The following is an 11007-nucleotide window of genomic DNA, read 5'->3' as shown; positions in this document are numbered from 1 at the left end:
TGAGATTTCCTTATTATTTGATTTCTTTTTTACTATTTTTTTTTATTATATTTTATTTTTAAAAAGACTTTATTTTATTGTACTTTGCATTATTTAACTTTAGGTAAAAGCACCCCCAGGCGGCAGACCTCAGCAGCGACCGGGTCAGTGTCAAATCACTCTATGCTGTTCATGTAGTGCACAAGAGAATGAGACTATTTGAAATTATATTTTACTTTATTTTACTTCATATTATTTTACTTTACTTTATTTTTCTTTATTGTATTGTACTCTGTTTTATTTTATTTTATTTGAATTTGTTTTATTTAACAGCCTGAGTAGTGCAAAGAGAATGAGATAGATGCACTATAAGAAATTTTATAGTACTTCATTTTATTTAATAATTTTATTGTATTTAATTTGACTTTATTTTAATTTATTATCTTTTACTTTATTTAACTCAACAGCAGACCTGAGTAGTGCACAGGTGAATGAGATTTTATTGAATTTTTATTTATTTCTTTTTTAGTAAAAAACAATAGTGAACAAGATAATGATATAGAGTGCACTATTTGAGATTTTCTTTATATTTATTTATTTTATTTCGTTTGATTTAAAAACATCAGACCTGAGAACCCCGGCTTAGTGGCAAATGGCTCCATTTTAAGCATAAGAAAATCATAAAGGGTGCATTAGTTGAGGCTTTGTTTTATTATTGTTATTATTTAACAGCAGATGAGGTGCAGAACAGCACCCTCCAGCGGCAGACCAGAGAACAACCAGGTAAGTGTCAAATGGCTCTATGTTGCCTAAGTAGTGCATAAGAGAATGTGATAGAGTGCACTATTTGAGATTTTATTTTATTTTACAGCAGAAAATGCACAGAACAGCACCCTCCAATGACAGACCTGAGAACATGCGGGTTATTGTCAAATGGCTCATTGATGCCTAAGTAGTCAAGCGAATAAGTAGGGTGCACTATTTAAGATTTTATTTTATTTTACCTTATTTTATTGTTTTAAAGATCTCATTTGCTAGAAACCATTTAGAAATTGCTCCTTATAAAAATACAACATGTCACTTCGAGTTGTATATGCATGCTGCACAAGAAACTTTTCTTCTACGCCTATTGCCTGCATTAGCCAATAAAAAAAATAGACAGAAAAACGAGTGATTTAAGAAAAGCCCCCGGACTGACATCAACTCATAAATTAGGATCCATGGCCTCCCCTACCATGGCTTGTGACCGCCCACAGGCAGAGAGTAGCGAAGACCATCAAAAATGTTATGATGAAACTGGCTCTCATCAGGACCGTCCTAGGAATATAAAAGCAAGAGTCCCCTCTGTTGCACAGGATAAGTTTATCAGAGTTACTAGCCTCAGAATCCACAAGTTCACAGCACCTACATTCTTTACAGTTTGCCTCTATAGGCCTTTCTCACATTTCCTGCTTCCGGAAATATGACGTTGAGCAATGCAGTGGTCTCGCGCTTCCGGTTTTAGATTTGCAATGGCCGAATCCTCTCGCCGGTGTTACTGCAGCGTTCCTGCTTGCTCTAACTCGAAACAGAGACACCCCTACCACAGTTTTCATGATTTTCCCAAAGACGAAGGCTTGCGAAAGTCCTGGGTGAGATTAATAAGGAGGGACGAGGGTCCGTTTTTTAATATACTCCGCGGGAGCACCCACGTATGTAGCCTGCACTTCGACAGTGCAGACATTTACGTTTCGAAAAGTGGCAGAAAACGCTTAAAACCTGGAGCTTTGCCTCGCCGTTTTGCCTGGAACAACTGGGGAAAGGACCAGACATCTCGGGAGTCCGCCTTCGATCGCGCTAGAGCTCGTCTTGGAGTTGACGTTCGTGCAGAGAATGTTGCTACTCAGGCTAACCATACAGCCAATGAAGCTAACCAAGTTTCAGCTGTGGATGAAGAGGACGAGCTACAACCTACAACAGACCATAACTACTGTGCGTGCTCTCATCCTTCAGGTATGTATGCAATTACAACGATTGGTAATACATCAATATATAAGGCTCTAAATAAACACAAAATACATGACATTAGTTTTACAACCATGTTTACCATGCATTATGAGCATCATAAGCTGTTTTATATGTTGTACGTGTGGGTTGAACTATCATATATGTTGTGAATGTATTTCATTCAAGAGAATGACTTTACTCTAAACGTACATGTTATACTACATTATAAATAACTAGAGGTTCTTATAATATTTAGATAAGTATAATTACAAGTGGTTAACATAAGTAAAGCATGGTTATATCAGGCAGATGTGCTTATCATAATGCACCGTGCAAGCTGGGACTGAGATTACTGTATTATTATTGTACATTATTAATGTATGGCATTACAAACACAGCTTTTGATGCATGATGAATCACAGTTCAAAAAGCAAAGCTAAACATTGTATTTGTGTTTTGCATTTTTTTTACGAATATTTATAGCTGTGTGTATAATGCCTCAACATGTTATTAATGCACTCAACATGACATTCACAGAAACTGTTACCCAATGTTCTAATTCATCAGTATTTTTGTTATTGCCCTCTACAGCATGGAAGAATAAGTGGACAAGTGGAAGTGTTTAGGGGAAATGAAAGAGGCTGCATTTCAACCATAGTCACATTATCATATTATTTTATTTCCAACAGGTATTCTTATAATAAACTACTCAAGTATAAAACTGAACACCATTTGTCATTTATTAACTCCTTTGTCACACACAGGAGATTAAAAACTAAAAATACATCACACTTAAATAGAGACACACTTTAACGTTAAAACCGAGAGCAACCATCTGCTGCTAATTTCTCTTTGACCTGTGTTCAAGACATATTCTGCCTAATAGCACACATACATAACCCTATATACCATATAAACCTCCTCAGGACTCTCAGGACGTTCCTGTAAGTGTTTTATGGAGATTGAGGAGAGCGTGTGATGAGTTAGCACCATGCTAATTGGCGTAGTGTTAGCTCTCATAACTTAACAACATTAGCCTTATAGCTTCATTGCTAAACTACTGAATCCAACATCAGGTACCAAACATGACCACGCCCCCTCACTGCATGCGGTCAGTCTGTAGTTGCTGTGGTTGGTACTGGCTAAAAGCTGCAGCTGCCGCCGCCGCAGCCGCAGGTGTTGGTGAAGCTAATGGCTGCTGGACGTAGCTGTAGCCAGCAGTGGTGAGGTAGCCTGCAGCAGGAGACGCAGCGTATGGGTACTGGTCGTAGGCGGTGGAGTACTGGGCGTAAGCAGCACTGGTGTAGTCCAGGAACGGAGAGGCGGCGGCGGCAGAAGCAGCGGCGGCGGTGGCGGTGGGAGTAGACGCAGGTGAAGGCTGGACATGAGGGATGACCACACTGGGCTGGATGAAGGCCTGGGGGTACACGTAATGAGCAGGAATCCTGGAAACCCAAACATATAAATATTATTATAAATTATTTTACAATATTTGATTATAAGATAACAGCTTTGCACATTGTGGCGTTTTCTCAGTCTTCTTAATTAGGTAGAGTAAACTGGAGTGGTGTTTAATGTGTTTGAGAGCATTAGTTGAAAAGTTGTGAAGAGGTAGATTTGGTACACAGTGAATAGCTCTATTTGAATATTGTTCTAATCCATATTATGAGAAGCAGCAACTACTTAACTAAAGGGGGAAAAATCACTTTAAGAAATGAAGGTTAGTCCAAAACAAAAAGTTCAAAGTATCCTCAAGTGCAGTGATCAGATACTGCATAAAATATCTGCAGATCAGTCTGCAATCAACCACTATATGCACCCAAAATGTTATATATCAGCATGCAGGACAACAGGTGGAGGCATCTACCCACATATATTCTCTTTTTTGTGCTCTCTCTCTTTTTCTCTCTTTTATTCTCTCTGCTCTCACTCTCCCATTGTCTCTTTTTTCTCTCTCTTTCACAAGGTCTCTCTCCCACGCTCTTTTTTCTCTCTATTGCTCTCTCTCCCACTTTAACTGTTTTCTTTAGTATTACTTTTTTTAATTTCATTTTTTTTCCCATTTTCCCCCCCAATTCCCAATTTACACGGCCAACACACTCATTAGGACTCCCCCTATCACTATGCTCAACAATACCAGAAGGGTTGAAGACCAGCACATGCCTCCTATGACACATGTGAAGTTAGACTCCGCCTCTTTTTGTACTGTAGCATTACTCTGTCATTTCACTCTCTTTCATTCTCTCTGTTGTCTTTCTCTCTGTCCCTTTCTCTCTTCTACAGAGTTTTAGCCACAATGCTAATATATATGTATACAGTACTGGTCAAATGTTTGGACACACCTCTTATTATTCAATGAGTTTTCTTTCCTTTTATGATTTTCTACATTGTAGATTTAATATTAAAGATGATACTAAAGCTATACAGGAACACATGTAGAGTTATTTAGTAAACAAAAAGTGTTAAACAAACCAGAATATGTTTTATATTTTAGATTGTTCTAAGTAGCACATTTATCTTTGAGTACAGATATGCAAACTCTTGGTATTTTCTCATAGTTTTCATGAGGTAGAGTCACCTGAAATAGTTTTCTCAGAGTCTTCATGAATGCAATAGTTTTCTCAGCTTCTTGAAGGAGTTCCAGGAGGTGCTGAACAATAGTTGCTGCTTTTCCTTTACGCTGTGAAGCTCTAGCTCATCTCAGTTAAATAACCATCTAAGTTCATCAGGTTTAGATCAGGAGATTGTGGAGGACTAACACTTTTTTACTGTTTATTACATAATTCCATATGTGTCCCTTATTAGTTTTCATGTCTTTAATATTAATCTACAATGTAGAAAATAAATTAAATAAAAAAAAATAAAAAAAAAACCTTGAATGAGAAATAAATCCTTCCCAGATCATTAAGTAATTGTGTTTTCTGGTTGTGGCGTACGAGGGGTTAAACTCTAATGAGCAAAAACAGAAACTCAAATCCCCGTCTGTGCATTCCCCAGTTATAAATACTCCATTACTGAGTCTCCACACACACTACTAATACTGTACCAGCTCCTGCACCCAGAGAGAATCTCCACTAGCATTAATATCCAGTATGAATTTATAATATATAATGTTTATTTTCTTCTGAAAAGCACCTAGGAGTAGAGATAATATGAAGGAGAATGTTTATTAGTGTATGAAAGTTGGCGAACCCATAAGAATTTCCTATATTTCTGCATAAATTTGACCTAAAACGTAGATTTTCTCACTAAACGCAAAACAGGAGAATCAGATTAAACAAACTGGACATAAATATTAAGATCTGCTGGTTTATTTAGTGAGTAAATTGCCCCACGTGTTGGTGTGAGTGCAGGCAGGCAGCAGGCTGGTCTGAACAGTGTTTAAAGTTCAGGTCTAAATAAAGCAGCTCAGCCCGTCCCCATGCCTCCTGCCCACCTGTCACTCTCAGACAACAGGCCCAACCTGAGCCCCCCGGAGACACAGCTGCCCTCACACACTCTCACACACTCTCAAACACACTTTCAGCGCACACACACACACACTCTTTTGTCTGAAGCCGGGTCTCAGACTGGCTCTGGCAGCTGACACACTGAGAAGGTTCTGATTACAGACGGAAAACTTCTGAGACTTTCTAAACTTTTCACATACAAGAAACATTAACTCATCTATTTATTAGCATTAACTTAAAGGCATATTTGTATTTATATTCAACTATTATTCATATAGTAACATACGTATCTATGCCTCACAGTAAACATGTCCAAATTGTGCCCAAAGTGTCAACAGTTTGTGTAATCTCCATTATTATCTAGAACTGCCTTACCTACCAGAGCTGCACAGGTTGCTACTGGAATCCTTAAGGATGCCCCACAGATGCTCAATAGATTTTATTAATACAAATTCCAATACTTACTTGACTGAAGAACATATATCATTAGTTATTATAAACAAATAAAGAATATAAATAACTATAACTATTATATTATATCAACACTGAAGATATGAAAACTTACTAAAATTCACTGTGCCCTCAAAATAACCATTGAGGATGCCCCACAGATGCTCAATAGATTTTACTTTATTGATAAAATAAAAAAAATCTAACATTTACTTGACTGTAGGACATATATCATAAGTTATTATGAACAAGTAGCAATATTATAAATAAATAACAAATAAATAAAATAATTGTTTTTAATTCTTTTTTTATTTATTTCAGATTTTTTCCTCCCAATTTGGCTATCCAACTGTCCCACCCCTTAGTGCGTACCCATCACCACTGGCGCCTTCGACACATGTGAAGTCAAAATTCTGTTTCTCACAGAGAGTTCTTTGCTATGAGGTGCCAAATTTCATATCAATTGTCCAGTATGACCCTAAAGAGTCACAGGACATCAAGGAGGGACAACATCACAGTTTTGCACAATTTGGACATATTTGCACAAATGTGATGGGTTAATAATAATATTAAATAATTATATTCTGGGACACACTCTGAAGGATAGAAAGGACATTGCATGCCTTCACACCAGATCACAATGATTAAAAAAAAGGCAATAGACACACACAGGCATAACACAGAAACACACCTCATGAGCTGGCGGAAAGGGGATGGGCATTGTAACGGGGTTTGATCATCTTCACTATCTCTACAAGAGAAAAAAGACAACAATCAATGAGATGGAATGAGCAGATGAATGGTTCTGAATGACAGTGAAAGTGTTCATTTACACAGGGAAATGCTGCTTACCCATAAGGCCTTTGAAGAAATGCTGGGTGTATCTGAGGGACGCCAAATGAGAAACCTGAGAAAACCAAACACATTTAGTTTTACTGTAAGCAATCTAGTTTATGTCTAATTTTATCCCATTTTGCGAAGACCAATTACCAAACCCACCCAACACTAACCCTACTAACCCTAATCCTATTTAAACTAACCCTACCAAACCTAATCTTTAAACTTTACTAAGCCCAACTTTAACTCCAATCTACCTCTCACTCCAGTCTTAACTGTACAAACTAAACTTAATTCTAACTTGCTCACCCTAATATTAACCATAGTACCCCTCATCTTAACCCTACACATTGTTATTTTAACTCTACTAACCCTCTCTTAACCCTAACCTAACTATACAATCCCTAATCCTAACTAAACCCTACTAACCATTACATTAACCCAAATATTTAACATAATGATCCTAACATTAACTAATCCTAATCATAAATGTACTGTAAGACTGTAACTGTAACCTCTTATTTAACCATACAAACCCTAATCTTAACACTAACCAAATGTAATCGTACTAATCATAACATTACCCCTACTGACCTCAGTCTTAACTGTTATCCAACCATAAGAGCTGTAATCCTAACCCTAACCAAACCATATTAACCAATTGCATTAATCTGTCATTTTAACCTTAATCTTTACCCTACTGATCCTAAAATTAACTCTACCAACTCTAATCCTTTCTTTAAACTTAACCTCACTAACCCTAATATTAACTCTAATAATCCTACATTTAACTCTACTAATCCCAATTATAACCTGGTCTTAACCATGCTAACTTTAAACCCAACCCTAAACTTAACCTCATTCACCCTCATCTTAAACCAACTAATCTTAATTTTACCTCTACTAACACCAATTTAAAAAAAAATATGTGCTTATATTGCTTAAAAAAGTTTCACAACTTTCTGCATTCACTTTTTTAAAGTAAATTTAATTATAGCTTCAACTTAAGAAGTTACTTAAATTTATCTGAAATTAAATGTACTTAAAAGTAAATTTTACGCATAATTTGTTTCAGTGTATAAAAGCCACAATCGTAACCCTAACCAAATCCTACTAGCCTTAATATTAACCTTACTAAGCATCAGACTAACTGTAATCTTTACCCTACTAATCATAATCCTAACTCACTAACTTTAAACATAACCCTAATCTTAACCGTACTGATCCTAATATTAACTCAAATCTCTACCCTAAATTTACCTGTACCAATTCTAATCTTAACCCTAACCTAACCTTTGCCCTAAGCCAACTAATCATAATCTTAACCCTAACCTAACCTTACAAATAATCTTAACTCAAACCTAACTCAACTAATTTAATCTTAACAATAACCTAACCCAGCTAATTACAATCTTAACACAAACCTAACCCAATTTATCATAATCTTAACTCAAACCTAACTGAAATAATCATAATCTCAACTCAAACCTAACCCAAATAATTATAATCTTAACTCAAACCTAACCATACTAATCCTTAACTCTAACCTAACCTAACTCACACTTACCCTAACCTTACTAACCATAATATTTTCCCACCTCTGACACTATTCCTGTTAACTATAACTGTAATGCAATTGTAATCCTAACCTCAAACTATCTCTACTAACCCTAATCCTTTCCTTAACCTTGTAACCCGTACTAGCCATGCAAGCATGAAGCTAATTACAGGTCTACACCCTGCAAAAGCTACACCTGTACAGGACTGCAGGATAAACTCAGGGTACTCTACACTACAGTTTTTATCAACCACTGAAAGCAGCTGCTACCTGGCTGTAATATCCGAGGCTTGGCCCCCAGGTAGGCCAGGTTAACGTTAGCCTTCCTTCCGTCTATGATGGGATTGGGGTCTTTGCAGGCTCTCTCTGCAGCCGGCCGGTCGACCATGGTCACCTGAACACACAGAAAATAAAAAGATGCTTTCACTTTTTGTCTTGTCAACATGATAACAATAATTGAATTTATCATTATATACATCGATTCCTGCATTTCAGATGTGAAACACATTCCAAACAAAGTTAAGTTAGGGGGGTAAAGCATTTAGGACTTTATAATGTTGCTGTTCCTTCTCACAACATTTTAAAGACAGTTATGCACAGAAGAGGCAAAGTCGACTTGTCTTTTATAGCTATTCCTTTGTAATGTGTGCAGCATGTGATTTGGCATTGTCTTGTTTAACAATGTATGCACGTCCATTGATAAGATACAGTCTTAAAGGCAACATATATTGCTGTAAAATGTACTTTTCTTCAAGATCACAGAAGTGGTCACTGTCCACTTTTTTAAAAACACCTACATTACCTTGGATTTCCACTCATTGGCCAATTTATTAGCAACAATGTCCTACCTCCTGCTTTCACTCACTGGCCACTTTATTAGACACACATACATTACCTTGTGCTTCTACTCATTGGTCGCTTTAACCTTTTTTTAACATCATATTTTTCATTTGAGGAACTACCTACACATTTTCTATTAGGGACATGGACAGGACTGCAGGATGCTTTGATTTCCATTGCTATTTCTTTGTAATTTGTGCAATATGTTTTTTGGCACTGTCTTCTTGAAAAAATCTATGGATGTCCATGGATAACATGCAGTCTTGAAGGCAGCGTATGTTGCTCTAAAATGCTCTATAATGTACATTTCTGCATTAATTCTGGATCGAAGGAGTGTGCCGACACACCTCCAAATCATGACAGAACCTGATAACAGTCTAGATGGTCCTTTTTGTCTTTGGTCTGGAGCACATGGCATCCATTTCTTACAAAAAATCTGCAAGATTTAAAATACTGATTGTTAGGTCTGACCAAAACACTCGTTTCCACTGTGTGATGAACCATTATCCCAAATTCCACCGAGCCCAGAGAAGTTGATGTCGCTTCTGAACATGGTGAACATGAGGCTTCTTAAGGTTCTGCACAGCAGTTTTAACTGGTGTTTGAGGAATGTAGTGTTTGAGCTATCAGCCAAATACGTTAATGCGTAAATATGTTAGTTCACAAACAAACAAACATTATTCTGATGACTTTTCTGGATTGTGTGTTAGTAAAAGAGAGCAGTCAGTAAATTTAGTAGTGTGGTGCTACTGTCAGTCTCAGTCCAGACTAAAATAAGATCCACTTACAAACCCATAGCCCCTGGACTTCCCCGTCTGTCTGTCCGTGATGACCACCGCCTCATCTATCTCCCCAAACACCTCAAAATACTTCCTCAGGCTGCAGTCAGTGGTGTGGTAGGGCAGGCCTCCAACGAAGATCTTGGTGAAGGTTGTGTCCTTCTGGCTGGAGTGCATCCTCACTCTGAGGCCTCGGGGGGCGGCAGACCCCCAGCCAAGCAAAAACTATGACTAAACTCGGGTTTAAACCTTACCTGAGTGACCAGTGGTCACAAGATGTTTTGAGGGAGCAGAGTGTGGAAAGTGTGAGGTTTTAAAGGCTGGAGTGAAGGTTCCTTGTATTACTGAACCTCATGCTTTCTGCTGGGACAGCTGGGCTATGCTGCCAAGAGCTGTGAAGCCACACCCACTTGTTGATAAGCCACTCCCACACACAGCACCCCAGTGCCTGTAATATGAACCTTACTCTCTTACTGGCCACTTTAATGGAAACATACCACCCCACACTCCTACCAACCTTGAGCTACCACTCACTGGCCACTTTAGTAGAAACACCTACAGTACCTTTTGCTTCCACTCACTGGCCACTTCATTAGAAACATCTACAGTAATTTGTGCTTCCACCCACTGGCCACTTTATTAGAAAAAATTACAATACTTTGTGCTTCCACTCAGTGACCACTTTATCAGAAACACCTACATTACCGTGTGCCTCCACTCACTGGCCATTTATATTTATATAAGTCTTGAATATTGTAAATATTCTGTATTCTTGGCTCCTGGTAAAGGAGAGCAGCTTGGTTTCTTTATAAAGTAAGGGCTTTTCCTCCACAAATAATTACAGCATTAACATACACTTTCATCATATCCACAGTTATTCAGGTGACACCCATCCCCCGGTTCATCTATTTTTTCCAACCTTTTTAGAAAATATATTGATTTATCACAAACACTAGCATAATATTACTCATTATTCACACACATTGATAAAAAAGAGAGAAAGAAATGCAGTCTTCAGTATTAACACAAATAAAAGGGACCGCGGGTCATACACAGGGTTTGGGTCATGGTCAGCACAGTAATTATCTCAGCAATGTGGCCAAACACACCGTATTTCAGTAATATGAAT

At 37.6% G+C, this 11007-nt stretch overlaps 1 protein-coding gene across 1 annotated transcript; it reads right to left on the bottom strand.

The window, feature by feature from the left end:
- Positions 1-2623: 2623 nt before the first annotated feature.
- On the bottom strand, positions 2624-10292 carry rbm24b (RNA binding motif protein 24b). Its single transcript, XM_007241071.4, has 5 exons — positions 9888-10292; positions 8530-8653; positions 6717-6771; positions 6556-6615; positions 2624-3410 (listed from the first exon to the last, which is right to left on the bottom strand). The coding sequence occupies exons 1-5, from the start codon at positions 10053-10055 to the stop codon at positions 3065-3067; spliced, it is 753 nt and encodes a 250-aa protein (XP_007241133.3). The 5' UTR covers positions 10056-10292; the 3' UTR covers positions 2624-3064.
- Positions 10293-11007: the final 715 nt, after the last annotated feature.

This window comes from Astyanax mexicanus, chromosome 1, assembly GCF_023375975.1.
Source record: "Astyanax mexicanus isolate ESR-SI-001 chromosome 1, AstMex3_surface, whole genome shotgun sequence".
NCBI classification, from domain to species: Eukaryota; Metazoa; Chordata; class Actinopteri; order Characiformes; family Acestrorhamphidae; genus Astyanax; species Astyanax mexicanus.
The sequence above is the reverse complement of the archived record's forward strand: the minus strand, read 5'-3'. Positions and strand labels throughout refer to the sequence as shown.

Coding starts and splice junctions, on each gene's coding strand:
- rbm24b (XM_007241071.4), bottom strand. CDS start 10,055: ATGCACTCCAGCCAGAAGGACACAACCTTCACCAAGATCTTCGTTGGA. Junction 8,654..9,887: donor AGTCCAGGGGCTATGGGTTT/GTAAGTGGATCT, acceptor CTGTGTGTTCAG/GTGACCATGGTCGACCGGCC. Junction 3,411..6,555: donor CCTTTCCGCCAGCTCATGAG/GTGTGTTTCTGT, acceptor TTGGGTTTCCAG/GATTCCTGCTCATTACGTGT.